Raw genomic sequence first — 22,093 nt, 5'->3', positions numbered from 1 at the left:
GCCGGCATGGGGGGCTTGCCAGCACCCCCCGGACCCCCAACCCGGGTTTGGGGGGCTGCTAGGAAGCCCCCCATGCCGGCGGCAAACAGCCGCGCCGCCCCCAATCTTCGGTTCCTCGCTAGCGCTGTGGGAGTAAAAACACCATCTGCACATGCGCAGATGGTGTTTTTACTTCTGCAGCGCTACTTCGCGAAAACCCGCTCGTTGCGGGGGGTCCTGGAACGGAACCCTCGCAACGAGCAGGGGATCACTGTATATCTATATAAACATAGTAAAATACATGATGAAGGTTATAGAGGAGATACTCATAGTAAAATATATCTAAGAAATAATAGAAAAGATATATAATAGAACATATCAATGAAAGAATAGAAGAAGAGATATAGGAATAGAAGAAAGGTATAGGAGATATAGGAGAGCAATAGGACAGGGGATGGAAGGCACTCTAGTGCACTTGTACTCGCCCCTTACTGACCTCTTAGGAATCTGGATAGGTCAACTGTAGAAAATCTAAGGGTAAAGTGTTGGGGGTTTGGGAATGACACTATGGAGTCCGGTAGTGAGTTCCACGCTTCGACAACTCGGTTACTGAAGTCATATTTTTTACAGTCAAGTTTGGAACGGTTAATATTAAGTTTAAATCTGTTGTGTGCTCTTGTGTTGTTGTGGTTGAAGCTGAAGTAGTCGCCGACAGGCAGGACGTTGCAGCATATGATCTTGTGGGCAATACTTAGATCTTGTTTAAGGCGTCTTAGTTCTAAACTTTCTAGGCCCAGGATTGAAAGTCTAGTCTCATAGGGTATTCTATTTCGAGTGGAGGAGTGAAGGGCTCTTCTGGTGAAGTATCTTTGGACATTTTCAAGGGTGTTAATGTCTGAGATGCGATATGGGTTCCAAACAGATGAGCTGTATTCGAGGATGGGTCTGGCAAAAGTTTATTTTTTAAATGACTAGTTTTAAGACTTTTTTTAAAGTAATTATTCTATTAATTGGCTTAGAAATATTTTATACTGTATCTTTTTATCAACATGTTGTGAGCCACCCCAAATCCATGGAGAGGGGTGGCATATACAGTAAGTCCAATAAATAAATTGATAAATAGATACATATATACATACATACATACATACATACATACATACATACATACATACATACATACATACATACTTTATGGCAGTTCTACCAAGTGTTAGTCTGTGATGTATTTCTTGACTGCTTATTTCTTCACTGTTATAGTTGATCTTAAAAGGCAGAAGCTAAAGATTCACATTCTTAGTAGTAAAGATTCTTCCTCCACTTTTAAAACCATGTTCTTCCAATCCAGTTTCATAAGTATATAGCTTGAATAAATAAGAGGGAGGGTATAGAGCAGTGATGGCAAACTTTTTGTTCCTTGGGTGCCGAAAGAGCGTGTGTACAAGTGCAAGTGCCCACACCCATAATTCAATGCCTGGGGAGGGAAAAAATAGCTTTCCCCACCCCCCTAGAGGCTCTCTGTTTCCCAACTCTTGGTGGGCCCAGTAGGCTCGTGTTTCGCCTCCCTAGGCTCCAAAGGCTTCCCTGAAGCCGGAGGAAAGTAAAAACGCCCTCCCCCATCCCCCTGGAGGCTCTCTGGAAGCCAAAACTGCCCTTCCAGAGCCTCTGTGCAGGCCAAAAACCAGCTGGGCAGCTCACAGATACACATTAGAGCTGAGCTAAGGTAACGGCTCGCCTGCCAGCAGATATGGCTCCACGTGCCACCTGTGGCACCCGTGCCATAGGTTCGCCATTGCTGGCATAGAGCCTTGTTTTGTTTGCCAAGCTGAAGCTGTTTGGTATGTGCTGTGGTATGTCCATGTATAGATTTTGCATGACAATGAGATGTTCTGGGATTTTCATATTTCTAAGCATAACCCACTATTGACATGATCAATATAATCAAAGATCTTTCTATCCATGAAGTTCCTACTTTTTAGTATTCTTTGTCTATCTTAATTATCCAGTGTGCACCAGCAATAATAATGGTTATGTTCCTTTGTCGCTTCAAAAGTTAGTTTAAACAACTGACATCTCTTTTTCCATGTAGGGATCTACATGCATTGCTTTGCAATCTACATTATACTGCATAATCCTAAGAATTCTTTTTCTAGCAATTGAAATTATGCTAAATATTGTATGATAATTTACATATGTATGTTATGATAATTTACATACTTTTTTTGTATTTGAAAAAAAGACTTCCAATCTCATCATCTACTATTTCATAAATATTATTTAATACATGAAACAGATATGCAAGGTCCTCTGGATTTACGATATAATACATTGATAACATGTTCATGTCTGTCTGAATCCATGGAAAATTTTCAAGTTCATTATTAGAGTTTGATGGCAGTGTGCAAACTGAAAGTTAATTCAGAAAATACCAGAAAATATTGTTTATTGCTATATTCCCAACACAATTCCAAGTGCTAAACATTTCTGGTATGGAATGAGGTCATCCAAATAAATAAATTACACATTATATCCTATCCGAGTATAAAACATTTGAAGAGGACTTTTTGTCTTGCCAACATCTTAAGTGCAACTATTAGGACATGACAGAGGGCCATCTGAGTAGCTGACTCCAAGATGTGGAAATCTGCATTTTTCTCATTTCTCATTTTCATTCATAAGAAACATAGTGGCGCAGTGGTTAGAACAGTGATGGTGAACCTATGGCATGAGTGGAACGCAAAGCCATTTCTCAGCTCCAATGTGCATATGTGTGCTGGCCAGCTGATTTTTGGCTCGCACAGAGGCTCTAGGAGGGTGATTTTGGCTTCCAGAGAACTTCCATAGGGATGGGGGAGGCCGTTTTTACTCCTTTGGAGCCTGAGGGGGGGGGAGAAACACAAGCCTACTAGGCCCACCAGAAGTTGGGAAACAGGCCATTTCCAGCCTCTAGAGGGCCTCCGGGGGGAGGGGTTAAGGAAGCTGTTTTTGCCCTCCCCAGGCATTGAATTATGGGCGTGGGCACTAAGGTTTGGCATCACTGGGTTAGAATATAGTACTGCAAGCTAATTCTGCTGACTGCAGATTGACAGCAGTTTGGCAGTTCGATTCACACCGGCTCAAGATTAACTCAGCCTTCCATCTTTCTGAGGTCAGTAAAATAAGGATCCAGATTGTTGGGGGGCAGTATGCTAACACAGGGTGTCTTTACAGCATATAATTTTGGAATAACCAGGAAATATTCAAAAATAATGCAGTAATTTCAGGAAATAAAACACTATTCTTAATTAGATTTTTAAAAATATAGATAGGGAAAACCAGTTTCTGTCATGTGAGATATACTGTATGTGGATTTAGATATTTAATATTTTGACAAAATTATCAAACAGTAAATAGCAACTGGAGTGTATCTCTATATATAAATCAAATCCACAATTTCTAGATAGAAATGGCCAATTTTATAGACCCAAATATGATAAAAGTATTTTACCATATTACATTCCCAGGGATAAGCAAAAGCCCGGACAATTGATCGTCCAGTGCATATACAGAATAAAACTTATTTTCATATGAAGAATATTTTGTGTTTCCTATTATACAAAATCTGATATACTAAAAGTGGAATCTTGGCATACTTAATACTTAATCATGTATGTAATTTCAGGTTGTTTGTTTTAGCTTTTTCATTTTTTTATTTTGGATGATATTGACTTTTTTAATGCTTTGTAATTGGTTACCACAATAATTAAGTCTTCAAATTCCAAAGCAATAGAATCATTATTTGGCAAACTGCACTTAAAATAGGTCATAAGGTCAACATCCTGTAGTAAATGCTTTATTGTATGCTGTGAGACATAAAAGGTGATCTACCAGTAGCTTTGATCATAACATTCTGGGACAACTAAGAGTGAGATATAAAACTCTTGCTATGTCAGGCATTATAATTCTGAGTGCAATATAATTTCTCATTGTTTAAGTTAATTGTAAATCTGTTGGGACTGCCATTGTTTTGCTTACAACAAAACTTAATTTTTAATAATTAATTAATTCAATTAATGAAGTTTTTGAATTTCAGAATGTTAAATCATTCAAAAATATTTTTTAGAAATTAAAACTCTCCATTTAAAAAGGTTCATACTCTTTTATTATTGTTTAGTAGCTGCAACCTCATATCAGTAATCCTGAAACTGCAATTTCACAGCCATAATCTTCAATAATTAATGGTACTATTTTTGTTCCTTGCATAGAATCAATGGTTAACCTTGAAAGATTTTCAGACTACAACAGCTTCTGCTAAATTTGGAATATTTGCAAGGGTCAGATCCTTCATTCCATTCCAATCATCATCTTCCTGATTTAAAATGCCAAGACAATGAACTTTATTTAGAAGCCAGCTACATGAATCCTGTTTTTTGCCAAGACGTTTTCTAAAGCTGGTGTTTAAAACATAATAAAAAACAACATACTTTGTATCATTTTATTCTAATATTCATTTTACAAAAATATTTTAACTTAAATAGCCCTTGTTCATAAGGGAATTGGTTGGTAAGGCAACTTTCCAAAATTGTTCATACATTGGGTATAAATTATATTTTCTTAAGGGTTGACCAGTATTTTTTAACAGTAATGCATAAAAGCAAATGACAGGTGCATATGTGACTTGCCTGATTGCTGAGCAACATTTTCAATTAAGACTGGGCTGCATGACTTTTAGTTATGTTTATATTTTTGGATATCAACAAGATGTTTAAAATATTAATACTTTCAAAATTGTGCTTTTAAGAAAAACCCAAACCCTACTATTTGTTCATACAATACTAAAACAATGTTTGGAGAAAAACCAGATCAAGAATTCACAATTAAAATCAATTAACTCTAATTAGAACTCTTTCGATTATAAGCCAAAATAAACAAGTAAGACATTAGTGCCTCTTTGGAGACTGTAATCATATGGTTTGGTAAATCTCAATTAGAACAAAATCCACAAATCAGATGTTGTTATTACCACTACTGCCTACCAGTATACAAATAAAACCTCTATATAAATAGTGCTTGGTTAATGACTACTTATTCAGTGACTGTTCAACTTTATGACGAACAAGTAGTACTTATGACTGATATCCACTTTTACAATTCCCCAGCAGTCATATGATTGCAATGGGGGTGTTGGCGTCTGGCCCAGATTTCTGACGGTTGCAGTGTTCTGTGGCCACGATTGTGATTTATGACCTTCTTGCTGGCTTCCCTTAAGCCAAGTCAATGAGAAAGCCAGCAGTGAGTTGGCAATCATGGTCATGTGAGTTACTCACTTAATGACCAGCAATGATTTGCTTAATAATGGTAACCAGGATTGCTGTTTGATAGCAAAGCAAAGTGGTGCTATCACATAAATTTGCATTTTATGACCACATTGCTTAGTAATAGACATCCCAATTCCAAATACTGTCATTAAGCAAGGATTTGATGCTTATGTAGAACATATACGATATTTTTGGAGTAGAAGACATACTGGTGTATAAGGCACATCAAGATTTTGCAGAGGTAAGAAAAAAATTGTACTCCCTGTTCCCCAGGAGCATTCTGCAGGCCTTCCAAACCCTCTGCGCACTCCATTTTTCACAAAAGCAGGCCCGTTTTTATCAGTTTTTGTGAAAAATGGGGCATACAGAGTGTTTGGAAGGCCTGCAGAGTGCTTTCTCCAGCCCCAGGAGCACTCTCCAGGCCTCACAAACCCTCTGAAAAACAGGCCCATTTACTTTGCAAAATTGGGATGTGGGGGCAGGGCTTCTGGAGGTCCACAATGGCTGTATTTGGTGTATAAGATGCACCAACATTTCCACCCTCTTTTAAGGGGGGGGGGAGAGAAAGGTGCATGTTATACTCTGAAAAATAAAGTAGTATAAATAATTAAAGCACAGCTAATGAAATGAATTCCTTTTATAATGATATTGTTCACTCACATATAATCTCAGTTGCATATTTTTCATTTCAGAAACAGCACCATCCTATCCAGTAACAAAGAAAATACCTCTGTCTTATTTGGGATAAGTTCTTCTCTTTCTTTCTTTCTTTCTTTCTTTCTTTCTTTCTTTCTTTCTTTCTTTCTTTCTTTCTTTCTTTCCTTCCTTCCTGTCTGTCTGTCTCCCTTCTCCTTAGACTCAGGGTGCCTTACAACATGTTAGCAATAGCACTTTTTAACAGAGCCTCCACATATTGGCCCCACATTTCGGGTCCTCATTTTACCCACCTCGGAAGGATGGAAGGCTGAGTCAACCTTGAGCTGGTGATGAGATTTGAACCGCTGACCTGCAGATCTAGTAGTGGCCTGCAGTACTGTACTCTACCCACTGCACCACCTTGGCCACCTTATCCATTATTCTATAAACCTTTCAGTAAAACAATCTATCTGCTTCCATCCCAAACCTGAGACTCAAGCCAAGTTGTCCTACATAATACAAACAGACCTTCCCTTTTAGTAGTCTTCCCCTAAGTAACTACAATGTCCTTTCTTTAGCTTATCATTGCTAAAAGCTATTTAAATACTTAAATATATTCAATTCTTAAAGGTAACACAATTTTAAACCATTTATCAGGAATTCATGTCCTAGAAATCAAAAGCAGCTTTTGATATTGTTTAAGATCAGCTGTCAACATTTGGCAGCAAAAAAATAATAATTATTATTATTTATTTTATTTATATGCCACTCATTCCAAAGCGGACTCAGAGCAGAGCTTAGGAACTAGAAGTGCAATTTTGAGTGGTTTTTTAAAATAACAAATGAGAAGGCTAATAAAGTTTAACTCTGAAATTCCATTCGATGGCATCAGTATGTCATTGCTATACAACTAAAGCCATTGATAACTGCATTTAATATGAATTCATGAAGGTGGCTCATAGCCAAAAATATTATCCAGTCCAGTTATAACCTACATATCCTTTAAGATTAAGATTCATCAAGGAACTTGAACATTTTGGTGCTCTTAATAGAGACAGTTATTATTATAGGTTAGTCTGATAGCTATTCTTATCTCTGAAAAATAGGCTTGTTAGAAAACCAAAATTTATTCAATCAATAGTTCTCTTGTGTTGTCTTTATGATCTTTTTTTCAAATAGAAGTAATTAACAGTTACTGAAACTATTCAAATTAAAATAATCCCTGAAGATTAAAAACAGATAATTTGGCTTTCATTGTTTCAATGAAGCTTTCAGAATTATAATAGTATCATTTAAAGAAAATAAAAATTTAAAAAATTGTAAGTCTTGACAAACCTCTCTTAATTTTATTAAATATAGGTATTTTAAAATGTAGGGATTGTTAAATTTGCATTTTGTACATTTACCTTATGAAATAATACAAATTCAAATTATTTTTGAACTATTGACATTTTCCTTTTTTTCCTTTCTTTTCTTTTTTCTTTTAGAAACAATGTGTTTTGCATGATGTAGAAAGAACTTCCCTTAATTTCTGACCAAAAGTGAGGCAGGAGGATGAGTGAGTTACACACTGATATTGCACAATCTCTCTGTAAATTATCAAATTATTTTGCAAATGTTGGTTGTTCTATATTTAGCAAACAGATGAGAATAATTTATTATAAATAGCTTGCATTTGTACTAGTACAATTATATTTATATTTTTGAAAAATTATTAAAAGCAGGAATTATTGCCTTAACATGGAATTCTTTGTTAGTGGTCATTCTTGGATGAAGCAGAGGGTACTTCATACTGGAATTCCCTCTCTTAACAGCTGTGAATTCATGAATATGTGATTCTAATAAATTATTTTATAATAGGTCATAATTCAGAACCAATGCAAAACAGGATGAAAACTAAACCTTCACTATTCCACCCTCAATTTTCCAACCATTCATCTGCCCATGGACAATAGTTAAATAATAATGCTATTAAAAGTACCGAAGCAAGGCTTAGTGATTTAATGTTATATTTTTTACATAAACAAGTTTTGCTACATTAATGTTTGAATTGAATTAAATGTAACTAAAGCTAACTAAAGTGACTTACAATAAAGCAGTCCTCAACATTGTAATGGGGCCTGATCAATATGGTTGTAAGTCATGACAGCTGGCTCACCTGATTTTACAACCTTTTTTATGACAATTGTTAAGCCAATCACCATCGTCATTAAATTAATCCTTTCTTACCTATGAGCTTTAGGGCAGTGGTCGCCAAACTACGGCCCACGGGCCACATGCAGCCCACTGAGGCCATTTATCATGGATGAGTGACAGGAGCACAGGAAGTCTTGTTCGACTGCCAGCCCATCATGCGCCTGGGGGGTGGGGAGGCTGAGCACTCCGCCGTGAACTTCAAAGAGGCTCGGCACCGGCCCATCCGCAGCGGGTGGTGCCGGCGGCGGCAGCGGCTCCCTCTCCTTCCCCACTGCCTGTGTCTACTGCTGGCGCCTCCCACCAAGGCGGGGATTGCGCCCGGAGGAGGCGGTGAGTCTCTGTGCCCGCTCGCTGAGGGAGCTCCGCATCCGAAGCCGTAGTGACAACGGCGAGAACGTCCCCCTCGATCTCATCTCACCCGAGGTAAAAGAAGGCCTGCCGAAAGCTGAGCCGGGCACAACACACACACAAACATGCACACACCCACCTCCTCCTCCTCTTTGTGTTGCCAGCTCCCATTTTCTGAATGGGGATTGAATGGGAGTCCAGGGTCGGAGTGTGGAGGCTTGTTGGGCAAGTCCTCCGCAGGGAGAGAAGAAGGAGGGTGAAAGAGGGAAAAGAGAGAGAGAGAAGTGGAGAGAAAGAAAAGGGAAAGAAAAGGGGAAAAGAGGGAGGGAAAGAGAAGTGAAGAGGAAGGAAGGAGGGAGGGAAGGGAAGGAAGGGGGAGAAAGAGAGGGAGAGAGAAAGGGAGAGAAAGGGAGAGAAAGAAAGCAAGAGAGAGAGAGAAAGAGAGTGAGTAAGAGAGAAAGAAAGCAAGAGAGAGAGAGATAAAAGGAGAGGGAGGAAAGAGGGAGGAAAGTAAAGAAGGAAGGAGAAATGGGGGGAAAGGAAGGAAGGAAGGAAAGAAGGAAGGAAGGAATGGAGGGAACAAGGAAGGAAGGAAGGAAGGAAGGAAAGAAGGAAGGAAGGAAGGAAGAATGAATTGAATGGAGGACGGAGGAAGGAAGGACTTCTTTTGGGGGGGTGTAAAGTGTTTTAAATTTTTCTCTCAACATACATTCAAACAATATAGTGTACCATCTAATTCTCCATGAGTAAAATGCGGTATTTTGTTAGTAACTAATATCAATCATCAAAAAAGTTGCAAAAGTTTTTTTTCTAGTGTTGTCATCCAGGTACATACTTTTCTTTTAATTAAATTCCCTCCTTAATGTTCCTTCAAAAAGTACAACACCAATTATATTTCTAACTTATGCCAAAATGCTTCCTTCTTTCTTTATACATTTTTCTATAAACCAAGAAAACCTTGTATAGCCAATGAGATGTTAACAAAAAAAATTAAAAACAAAACATAAATATATATTAATTTCAGACTTCTCCCCACCCCCTCTAAATAGTACGCTCCCATTTTATTTTTTCTTTAAAATAAGGCATGTGCAGTGTGCATAGGGATTTGTTCATAGTTTTTTTATATAATCCGGCCCTCCAACAGTCCAAAGTGGCCCCCTGTGTAAAAGGTTTGGGGACCCATGCTTTAGGGAGTGCCCCCTTGTCCTAGTATTGTGTGATAGAGAAAATAATTTTTCCCTATCCCCCTTTTCTATGATGGCAGTGGAAAGTATGAGGAGTGCTGTCACCTTACTTTGTGTTTGACAACTGCATCGTTATAAACCAAAATTCCAGTCCCAATTTCTGCCATTAATTGATGACCACCTGTATGTTTATTGTAACATCTGAAATCAATTTGTAACAAAAGAACTACAGATTGCTAATGACACAGCATATTAATCATCTTTACTAACTTTAATTTCTATTGCCTGCTTAAGATGAGTAAGTTTGTGTGTAATCATACTCATTAATTAATATTCCATATGTATTGTGCTAAGGAAGAAGTTGCTAAAACAAGCATACCAAATAAACAAACTTGGTTAACCACAGAATATCAGTATACTTGTTTTTTTTAATCCGATTTTATGCTTTAGATACAATTTATTAGATTTTGCTTTTTGTTGTGGTATACATGCTTAATTTACAATTTAAATTTAAAAGAGAATGATTTATTCAGTGCTTCCTAATCCTAGATTTATAAGTAGCTGAATAACTACAGTGAAATTGTAACAAAAGTGAGAAATGAGTAAATGCCCTTAAGCTATTAATCATCACTTTTTAGAATGGGCCAGTAATATATTTTGGTATTTCCTGATTCGTGATGCTTTGTCACCTTAGAAAGAGGACATTAGATTCAGTTGGGGATTGATGGAACAAGGGATCTTAACAATTTCACTGCTGAACATTTGGTCATTCAAAATTATATTGGTTTTTCACTACAACTAAAATATAAAATTCTCCTATTTCTTCCTTTGATAGGAAAACATTTGGATTTGTTCAGATGCTTCAGCAAACAAGGGGCTAGGAAATAAAAAACCTTAGAAATCCTAGACTTTCAGGATTTCTGAAGGAAAGGAAGCTCTCATTATTGTAGACTGAAAACCATCATAGTACTGGATATTACTGTATATTCAAAACCAGAATTGATCAATACAGGAACTATTACATGCCCTGATTTTAAAATTAATTTCATTGCAGTCAACTGCATCTGGTTCCTGGATCTATTCATGCCAATGCTTCTATGCTGAATTTCTCCCTGGCTTGGTTTATAAGAACCTCCAAATATTTTGCCCTGCAAATGATAATTAAGCCTCAGGAAAAATATGCTATCAGTGGTGCTATGGTCTTTGAGATCCAATGTACTTATTGATAATTCTTAATGTTGCCAATATAATTGCACTGAATTCTAGATGACAATAATTTAGCAAAGGGTAAAACTTCAGAATACACAGTAGCACCGAAGAATGAATTATATACTGTACATCTCACATGTATAAGAAAATATTTCATCGAATCTAACACGTTTGTCACTTCAAATAGTACACTGCAGTCAGTGTAAAATTTTTGTTTTTGTTTTCCAAGTATCCAGTCTTCAATAATATGTTTTCAGTAAAAACACTATTTGTTCGATTCTCTCTTTGTGTTTTTGGGCTATTACTGCTTGCTCAATTGATTGCATTATCATCACCATGAAAGTAATGAATAAACATCACACTCAGTGACTTCTTTATAAAAGTAAATATTACATTACTTTAAAAAAAACTAAGGGAAGATTGGATAATAAATCAAACAATCTTTACTGAACATATTTGCACCTATTTTAATTTCATATAACCGTTTTGAGAAGAATGAAAAACTGGTAACACCAAAAACCAACTTGTTACTTAAATTACTGTGGATTGCTATAACTTTTAATTTCTGATTTATTGAACAGATTTATTAAAAACTGAGTTTAATAACAAATTGCAGTCTAGAACACACTACACTACCAGTAATATAAAAACAAGTACAAATAATCACATTTGTCTAATCATTTCACAAAAAAGTATTTAACAATTTTTAAAAAACACTCAACCTACCTAATTGCTGAAACAAAAGAGCCACACTAGTTCCTGTTATTGGAAGGCTATCATGTAATGGAATTTGTATCAGTTGCCTGTCTCCTGCTCCTAGGGAAAACAGTTTCTGTAGAAAGAAGTGTTAAGATGCTTATTGCAAACTATAAAGTAGGCTGAATGATTATCCTGACCAAAAGAAAGTCACATCACTAATTTATATGCTACCAACAAAACAACACAGATATGTTCATTTAATCACCCAAACTGAACTCAACTTGATATTATTATTATTATTATTATTATTATTATTATTATTATTATTATTATTATTATTATTATTGTAGTTATCTACTTTACAGTGTCATCTTGACCATACTTACTACCTCAGAAGATATCTCTACTATTCTAGTAAAGATGATTTCTACTTAAGTTGATATAGGATTGCAACATGAATTATGTCCTATGCATAATACATAATACATAATCTTGGGGTTTAGAATTTTTTTGATTAATTTATTTTTAATAGGATATTCATAAGAACATAGGACTTTCTATATAAACATGTATTTAAAAAACAGAACACCTAAACAGGAACTGACAAAAATATAGAAATGACAGAGAACAAAACTGATCAAATTACTATTACCAGTTTGTATACCTATAAAACTACACTGCTCCAAAAAAATAAAGGGAACACTTAAAAAAACAAAATATAACTTCAAGTAAATCAAACTTCTGTGAAATCAAACTGTCCACATAGGAAGCAAAACTGATTGACAATCAATTTCACATGCTGTTGTACACATTCAACTTTGTAAAGAACATACTTCATTCATTCAGATCTAGGATGTGTTATCTGAGTGTTCCCTTTATTTTTTGAGTAGTATATCTTGCTTCAGATATGTATGGTAACAAAAAATAAAACTAGTTTCTAAAAAAACCTCATCCAAAATATTAATTTCAGCTTTTTCTTCAAGTAACTTGCTGGTCATTCTCCAATCAGCTAACTTTGATATACTACCAACCAGCCTTTCCATTTTCCCATAGCAAGTGATAAAACCCCTGGCTAATGACTTTACCATCATGCCCTGTTTTTGTAACTTAAAATAACGTTTTTGCTAGAAAAGAATGATTTTCCACTAACATCCATGGTTATTTTTAACCATAAATCCTAACTTACTAAGCATTATTATTATTTTAAAAATATCTAGTTTCCATTATCACCATATTTCATAAAAACCAGTATTTACATAGAAATAATACATGTGTTCTTGAAATAGTAAATTACATTAGAAGGTGTGGGGAGATGGGTGGGGGAGCTCAATTCCCTCATGGAAAGTAAGGAAAAAATTAAAAGCAATATATTCTATATCACCAGTAATAAAAAAAAGGTTCAGCTCTGCAAAGTCACTACTAATATAACACCCTGGAAAGATAATTACAATGATGAATTAACCCCTTGACCTTATTTTGGAATGGAATTTTTGCACTCTTAAGAAGTCAGGCCACAAGAACTTATCTACTTGATCTATATCTCTTTATTAAATCAAACTATTTGAAGAATTTACTTTTCCTTTCTTCATAAATTAAATTTGCTGGATAAATAAAATCTTATCTTCTTCCCCACCCCCTTTTTTTTTACCTGTGACCCTCCAGCAGCAGGAACAAAGCATGAGCACAGATTTGCAATGAGAGTTTCCAATGAGACATTCAGGTTATCCACATACACAGTGTACACTAAGCCAAGGCAAGCCTAAAATATGAAAGAAGAATATATAAAATTGCCACCTGGAGAAAAATAAATATTAATAATAATTAATAACAATAATTAATAACAAGCCCTTCATGGCATCGGACCAGAATACCTCCGGGACCACCTTCTGCCGCACAAATCCCAGCGACCAGTTAGGTCCCACAGAGTTGACCTTCTCCGGGTCCCGTCGACTAAAAAATGTCGTTTGGCGGGACCCAGGAGAAGAGCCTTCTCTGTGGCGGCCCCGACCCTCTGGAACCAGCTCCCCCCAGAGATTAGAACTGCCCCCACCCTCCTTGTCTTTCGTAAAGTTCTTAAGACCTATATCTGCCGCCAGGCATGGGGGAACTGACACATCTCCCCCAGGCCTATACAGTTTATACATGGAATGTTTGTGTGTTTGTTTGCTTTTAATAATGGGGTTTTTAGTGTTTTTTAAATTATTAGATTTGTTCTTACATTGTTCTTGTTATTGTTGTGAGCCGCCCCGAGTCTACGGAGAGGGGCGGCATACAAATCTAATAAATAAATAAATAAATAAATAAATGAATGAATGAATGAATAAATAAATAAATATTAAAAATGTAGCATAAAGTATGAATATAAAACATGTCACAGAGAATCATGTGGATAGATAAAATAGCATTCTGTAACTGCCTTTATATAAACTACCTATGCACAAACATTCAAAGAAATCCAATTTTGAAACGGACCATGCTCTTTTGCTCAAAAACAATTACTCAGTTAGAAAACTGAGCTAGATGATCCACTGAAGCAAGCTACAATTGTTGAACTGTAACAGCTTAAATGCAGCATTTCTACAGGACATTTGCCATAATATAGTCGTTCAATTGGATTGCTTCACTCTCAGGCTACTATTATGACAATCTGTCTTCTGGTATTAAAAGTTACGTGAAAGGAAGCAAGGCAATCTATATTCTTATTCTGTTTATCTGCGGTAGCTTCAGGGCAGCCCAAATGGCGCACTATATCGAAACAGTTTTGAATCAATGCATCTAAAGTCATTTAACCTAAAAAAGAATATTAAAAGACCTATGGAATGTAAGTTCATTTTTATTTGCAAAGTTGTGACAGTTGCAGTATTCTGCAGTAGCATGTTTATGATTTCTGATGCTCTTAGGCAGCTTTCCACAAGTAAATTCAATGGGGTAGTCAGCAGGAAGTCAGAAGTCACTCAAACTATAATTATTTTGCCCGCCCATGGTCATTCTATTTTTCTGTTTAAATAACTAAATATTGAAATTATTGAAGTTTGTTTGCCACTACATTTATTTTTCTACTTATAAGATACGCTCTTTTAAAATCGCCATGGGACAGTCTAGCACTGGGGTAAAATATGGTTGGGCTATAATTTAATGTCTATTCTAGTACTGCACAATCTAGACTGCACAATCTTCCTCTGAAAGAATGATTCAAGGGGTTACAAGGCTGTCTAGTTTTAATTATGGTCATAATTCAGAAAAATTCCTAATGATCCAGATATTTGTGGTTGTACTGCCTCGGGTAGACATATTGCTTTTTTTTGCAATTCTGGCTGCTCAGATTTCTCTATCATACAAATGTACAATATAATTAATAAACATGGGCAACAATCATTTCCTATTATTTTGGAGGAACCCCCCCTCCCCCAAATAACATATATAGAGGGAATTAATTGTGTTGTATCCATACAAGAAAATCAGTGTAGAAATTAAAGAGTGTTGGACACAGTGAGAGGTTCATATTCTACTCTAACCATGGAAATCTACTGGAGGGTTTTGAATGAACTGGATGATTTTGGAATCCAGTTTCGTTAAATTTGTTGGGATATATTATTTATAATATCTCACTTCACAGTATTATTGTCAGGGAGAAACCAAGGAAATATTCTATAAACCATTTGGAGCTCTTGGAGAAATTGCAGGATGTATATTTATTTTAAAATGTGGATGTTACAAAGCTTAAATCAGATTATGTGTTATCTATGATAAATGCACATACATAAACATGTTATTTATAGGTACTTTACCCTGAATATTTCTTGATAATCCAACCTAGACACCAATACTAGGCTTTTGGGAGCAAAAACTTCTGCAGGCTGAATCAACCCAGATTCCTGCTCACCTTCAGTTACTCTTGACCCCTTGAAAAAAAAGATATACATCGATTAACAGATAGAAGGTGATTGTTGAATAAACAGTATAAAAAACCACAACCAGAAATATTGCATTTAATACATTTTAAAACTTGAAATCAATAGAATATATCATGTACCTCACATTTAAAAATCTTACCACCCAAATGATATAATCTGCACAGAATTCAGTACACTGATAAATAGTATAAATGTGTATTACACAGAGCAAGTAAATAATGTGTAATTCACACAGGTTACATAGCCAATGCACTTTAAAGCTAGTACACGATATAGCATACCTGTTTTCTATAAAAAGGGGAAATGAAGTAGCCAACATGCATTCTAATGATTTTTATTCCTTTTATTATATGTTTGCTACATATTTCTCAAAGCGATACAGCAACAGCAATAGCACTTAGACGTATATATTGTTTCATGGTGCTTTACAGCTCTTTCTAAGTGGTTTACAGAGTCAGTAAGTTGCCCCCAACAATCTGGGTCCTCATTTTACCCACCTCGGAAGGATGAAAGTCTGAGTCAACTTTGAGCTTGGTGAGATTTGAACTGGTGAATTACAGCCAGCAGTCAGCAGAAGCAGCTTGTAGTACTGCACTCTAACTACTGCACCACCAAGACTCTTGGGTGATATTTCCCTCTGATTCTGTTCAAATCTTTTGCTTTTTTCTAGGACTCTTCAACACAACTACTTTAACCTGTGTGTTCTTTACATTACAACAGCTAGAAATGAAAATGGCCTCAAGAATTGCAGTCAATAATTTAATTTATTTTTTTTCAGCTCTGGCAATAGTGCCAGCTAGGTATTCCATCTAGATTGTGGTTACCACAGCCCCTGATTCATTATCCTTCTATCCATGCCAGAAATGCAAGCAGAGTTTGCTTTCATTTCTTATGAGGCATTTTTTGCTGACTCCTCATGCGTAGCATCTTCCCTCTGTAATATCAGTAAACAGGAAGTAAGTACCAGTAAATTGGGAAGTAAGGAAACCACAAAGTTTTAATTTATTTTCTGTAATGTTGACTAGAGGAAGAAATGGGAAAAAGCCCTACGAATTTCATCTTGTTAAGAAATGAAAGAAAAAGTAATAATAAAATCCAGTATTTCATCAGCCCAACTGGGAAATTCCCTTCAGAAGTGGACAGGCAGAATAGATCACAAAGCACAGAAACCAGTGACTAGAGAGAAGGGATTTTACCTGACACTATGCACTATGACAATTAAGCAAAAACATTTTCCTGAAGCCAAATATGGTATTTTGATGAGGGGGGAAGAGGGCATCCTCACTCCAAGGCAAGCATGATGTATATATTAATTCCTAGACAGGAAGATTGGTCCTGCTACAATAAAAATTGAGCTACTTTGGAACAGAAAACTAGATTATTCATTTATTATTATCCATTTTCACTCTATCTCCTATTGATATTTGCTTTTTAAATTAAAAAAAATACAAGAATTAAACAAGATGGTATGGAAGATTATTTCTCTTAAGTAAAGAGAAAAGATTTTTTAAAAATCTAGCTTGATCTAAAAGATGAAATGAATAGGATGGAGGAAATGTAAACATTTGCATCTTGATAAGAAAAACAAAAGGTGCAAATATGATGGGGTGGGGAGAACCTGACCTGGCGAAAGTTCATGTGAAAGGCCATCCTTTAACCATAAAAGTTAACCATGAACCACTGTGAGATACAGCTGCTAAATTGCAAATTGTATTTAATTATCATGAACAAAGAACTCAGATCATAGGAAATAATCGTTCCACTCTACTTGGATTTGGTCAGACCATATTTCGAGTACTATGTCTAGTTCTGAGCATCACTGTTTGAAAAAGAGAGCAATAAAGTACAGAGGAGGGTTACCAAAATGGTGAAGGATCTATAAACTAAATCCTATGACAAACTGTTAAAAGAACTGGGTATATTTGCCTTACAGAAAAGATGATTACAGGTTGAAATAATAAACTTTGTATCTAAAAGACTTTTCCACAGAAGGGAGAATGGACATATTCTGTATTGATCAAGAGGGCAGGATCAGAATGGATGAATTAATAATACAGTAAGAGAAGTTCAGTTTAGTGATCAGGAAGTACATTATTACTGTATGAACTATCAGCCAGATGTTAATTAGATCTCCTTCACTAGAAAAAATTAAACAGGCTAGATGATCATCTGATAGAGATGATCTAGTGTTGTGATGGTGAATATATGGCATCTGTGCAGGAAGTGACATGCAGAGAGCCATCTCTCCAGGCACACAAGCCGTTGCCGTTGCTCTTCTGGGTTCCGGCGCACTGGCTAGCTGGTCTTCATGCACATAGGAGTGCCAGAAACCAGAAGAGCAAACTGCAATGGCTTGCATGCTCAGAGAGATAGTTCTGCGTGCCACTTTTGGCACGCGAACCATAGGTTCGCCATCACGGTCATAGCCTGTGGCTTGAAACTTTTTATGATGATAGGAATGCTTTCTGAAAAGTCCATGTATGCGCACCAGGCAACTGCTCTTGCAGCCTACATCATGTGCATATATGCATGCACATTCCCGTTCTGGCACTCGGTGCCGAAAACTTTAACCAACACTGATCTAGTGGATTCTAAACTAAGCAGATGTTGGACTACATTATCTTTAAGATCTCTTCTAGCTCTATGATTTTATGACTTGCACTGGTTTCTCATAGTGTTTCCTTTCAAATAAAAACCCCTTATTAACCTAAAATGTCCACCCTAGTGGTGAAATCCTTTTTTTTACTACCGGTTCTGTGGGCATGGCTTGGTAGATGTGGTTTGATGAGCATGGCAGGGGAAGAATTCTGCAAAATCTCCATTCCCACCCCACTCCAGAGGAAGGATACTACAAAATCCCCATTTCCTCCCCATTCCTGGGGCCAGCAAGAGGTGGCATTTGCCGGTTCTCTGAACTACTCAAAATTTTCAGTACAGTACTGGTTCTCCAGAACATGTCCAAAGTTGCTGAATTTCACCCCTGGTCCGCCCTCGATCCTCCTCTTCAAGTGGGCAAAATAGATCAGGAGTTGAAAGTATCTAGAAAATAATCTAAATGCAGGACCCCTAAAACTTAGTAAATTCCTGCATTTTAAAATCCCAGCTTGTAACTTAGGCAACATTTTGGTCATTCATACAAACAAATGATCTAACCTCCTTTTGCTAGAAGAAAGAAATGTAAACAGAATGCAGAACAGAAGAGTGTTCAGAAAGTTGTAGCAGAATTGACAGATTTTTTTCAAACATATTACTCAGCAATTTGTAAAATAAATGACATAAATTCCATATATAGTAATTAGACAAACAGTATTACATCAAGTTTATACTAGTCACAACCAGTATCAAAGATGATACATGTTCTTTCATTTCCAACATTCCAAGCATTGTTTAACAAATACAAAATGACACAATAAACTTTAGACAATGATCTGAGATTCCAGTTATTGTGTATTCCCTTTCTGATGATACCGAATTATTTCTTCACATCTATTTTAAGTTTTTAACATCCTTATCCTTATTTATGAGGACGAGAAAAAGACATGGCACAATTCTGTATATCTGGCACAAGTAAAGTACAAATAACCTCATGATAATAATAAATTTTCTTTTACCATTAGGAATAATCCAAGAAACCCTTTCTCCCTGCCCCCACATATTTAGTAACCAGATGATCATATACTTTAGCAAACTTTACATATGTTCCTGGTTATTAAAAATGAACTTCTGGATATTTACCTTTCTATAAAGCAGAGCCTTTCAAATATTTTGACTGATGGGAAGATTTGGAATTTAGGGAGCATAAATTTGGAGGGAACTTTTTAAAAAATCAGATATATTTATTACAAACACTTGTCTACCAAAATAATACCCAGTCAAACTGTTCATAATAATTTCTAATCTCTTATGAAACCTATTTCTTCATTTTCTTTCGGAGCAGTAGGCATATTTCCAGAAGAAAGCAGTGGATGCAGCTTCATATCTTTTGGCCCTTGGAATAGATACTGGCTCATGAAACATTTATAGAAACAAAGACTGGGCCCCAAGCTGCTACTTTGAAGCAAATAATTACTTCCTATTTTTTTAAAAATGCAAAAATAAAAAGATACTACATAAGGCATTGATTTTGATGGCTACCAATAATAGTGTGCATGCTGGCAGTTACAGGTGGCAAACTGGAAAAGACTTTTTCATTTTGGCATTTACTGAAAACATAATGATTTTTAAAGAATTGTTTGTATACATTTGCACATGTGTGGTGGATGGCAGGTTGATTATCAAAAGACACTAAATATGTTATTTTAAAAAGTATATGACAATAGCTTCCAGAATTCCATGCATCCTTTCTACATTTCTTTTATGAATAATAAAATTGGTTATACCTAATCTGAAATTTACATCGGCCTTCAGCAGCTTTTGTTTAATAAAATGATTTTAATCTCATTTTAGACAACAATGTTAATACAGTGGTACCTCGTGATACGAATCCAGGGTTTGGAAATTTTTTGCCTCTTCTTACCAACCTTTTTCGGCTTACGACCCCACCGCAGATCGCAAAATGGCGCTCCGCTGGGAACCGCCGTCTGGCTGTCACCTTTTAAAACAGCCGGGGGGCTTCTCGACGTTCTCCTGAACTTGAACCCGAACTTTTCGGGTTCGGGAGGCCGCCGCGAAGCGCCACCGCCCAGCTGTCACCTTCTGAAACAGTCGGGGGGCTTCTCGGCATTCTCCCAAACGCCGAACCCGGAAGTTCGGGTTCGGGTTCCGGAGGCCGCCGAGAAGCGTCCGGCTGTTTCAGAAGATTACAGCCGGGCGGCGCCGTTTGGCGGAGCGTCATTTTTGCAATTGGCGGTGGCGTTTTCAGCCGATCTGGAGGACGGAAAGGAGGTGGGGAATCCCAATAGGGAATTCCATGGGCGCAGCTTTGATGTCACGAAGGCGAAGGCGCCGCCTGGCTGTAACCTTCTGAAACAGCCAGGCGCTTCTCGGCGGCCTCCGGAACCCGAACCCGAAAAGTTCGGGTTCGGGAGAACACCGAGAAGCCCCCCTGTTTTAAAAGGTGACAGCCGGGCAACGGCAACCAGCGGAGCGCCATTTTGCATGCATTAATTGCTTTTACATTGTTTCCTATGGGAAACAATGTTTTGTCTTACAAACTTTTCGCCTTACGAACCTACTTCCGGAACCAATTAAGTTCATAAGACGAGGTATTACTGTACAGTATTTTAGCATTAACAGTGCTTCTGTTTTTCTCCAGCTGGCTGGAGAAGAACCGTTGAACTTACCTGAACGGTCTTCTCCATGTCCTGGAAGGAGAGTCCAGCATGGGATTTAGCTCAAATCTTATTGGTAGGGACTGTTTTAAATTAATATAATTAACATATTAAGTAGGTACCGCCCCCTTGCTGCCCCAGTACCTCAGTTTTAAAAAACGAATTCAATTAAGAAACAGAATTTATTTAACAAGAAACAACAACCATTAACTGAATGCAACAATTGTCTATGGTTCAATGGGAGGGTATGGACTCTCCTTCCAGGACATGGAGAAGACCGTTCAGGTAAGTTCAACGGTTCTTCTCCCATGCCTCTGGAAGGAGAGTCCAGCATGGGATATACCCAAGTTCCAGTGTTCAAGGGAGGGATATCATTGAATCATGACCCTGTAGTGTCACACACTAGTTGCAATACTCTCCTCCCGAAGGCCGCCTCGGCTGAAGCAAACGTGTCCAGTTTATAATGCCGTATAAAGGTGGTAGGGGTGGCCCACGTGGCCGCCCTACAGATGTCCTCTATCGATGCCTGTGTGGCCCATGCCGCTGAAGTAGTGGCACTACGAGTCGAATGAGCCGTGATTCCACTAGGCAATGTCTGGGAACCTGCTTTGTATGCTTCTGCTATACAAAGCTTCAACCATTGACTAATGGTCTGTGATGACACTTTGAGACCCTGTCGATGTTGGCCAAAGGAGATAAACAAGGCCTCAGTCTTGCGAAAAGGAGCCGTGCGCCTGATATAGAGTTTCAGAGCTCTGCGCACATCCACCTTATGCCACTTAAGTTCCAATGGATGTGATCCATGCACGCAGAAATCCGGCAAAACAAGTTCCTGTGTCCGGTGAAAGTGGGTGTTGACTTTAGGTATGAACGTTGGGTCCAAATGGAGGATCACCCTATTAGGTTGAAATGTAGAAAGGTCAGGCCTTACTGACAAGGCCGACAGCTCCGACACCCGCCGTGCTGATGTAATGGCCACTAAGAATGCTGTTTTAAGAGATAACATCCTCAAAGGCACAGTTCTCAGCGGTTCGAACGGAGGAGCTGTGAGCGCTTGCAATACCACAGTAAGATCCCAAGTAGGGAAACGTCGCATCGGTGGAGGATGCCTATTGGTAGCCCCTTTCAGAAAGTCTTTAATCAACTAATGGTGGGACAATGACCCACCATCCTCAGATCGAATGATCGTTGCCAAAGCCGCTACCTGTCTTCTTAAGGTGTTGGGAGCCAATCCCTTCTCCAGACCGGATTGTAAAAACTCCAACACCAAGACTAAACTAGCATCCTGCGGCCGTTGATGTCTGACCTTGCAAAAAGCGGTGAATGCGGCCCACGTAGCCTGGTAGATCCTAGTCGTTGAA

General features: G+C 37.4%; 1 protein-coding gene across 2 annotated transcripts in view; it reads right to left on the bottom strand.

Annotated features, from left to right (window-relative positions):
• The window catches only part of SBF2 (SET binding factor 2), a 264,683-nt gene that overhangs the window by 127,547 nt on the left and 115,043 nt on the right, over nt 1–22,093 (bottom strand). For both annotated transcript variants that reach the window (XM_070763308.1, XM_070763319.1), the window contains exons 4-6: nt 15,337–15,450; nt 13,197–13,307; nt 11,576–11,681 (exon numbers count right to left, since the gene is read on the bottom strand). In XM_070763308.1, the coding sequence (XP_070619409.1) occupies nt 11,576–11,681; nt 13,197–13,307; nt 15,337–15,450 (331 nt within the window). The remainder of the gene's footprint in view (nt 1–11,575; nt 11,682–13,196; nt 13,308–15,336; nt 15,451–22,093) is intronic.

The sequence above is a fragment of the Erythrolamprus reginae genome, chromosome 1 (assembly GCF_031021105.1).
Source record: "Erythrolamprus reginae isolate rEryReg1 chromosome 1, rEryReg1.hap1, whole genome shotgun sequence".
NCBI lineage: Eukaryota > Metazoa > Chordata > Lepidosauria > Squamata > Dipsadidae > Erythrolamprus > Erythrolamprus reginae.
This window is presented reverse-complemented; position numbering and strand designations above follow the sequence as displayed.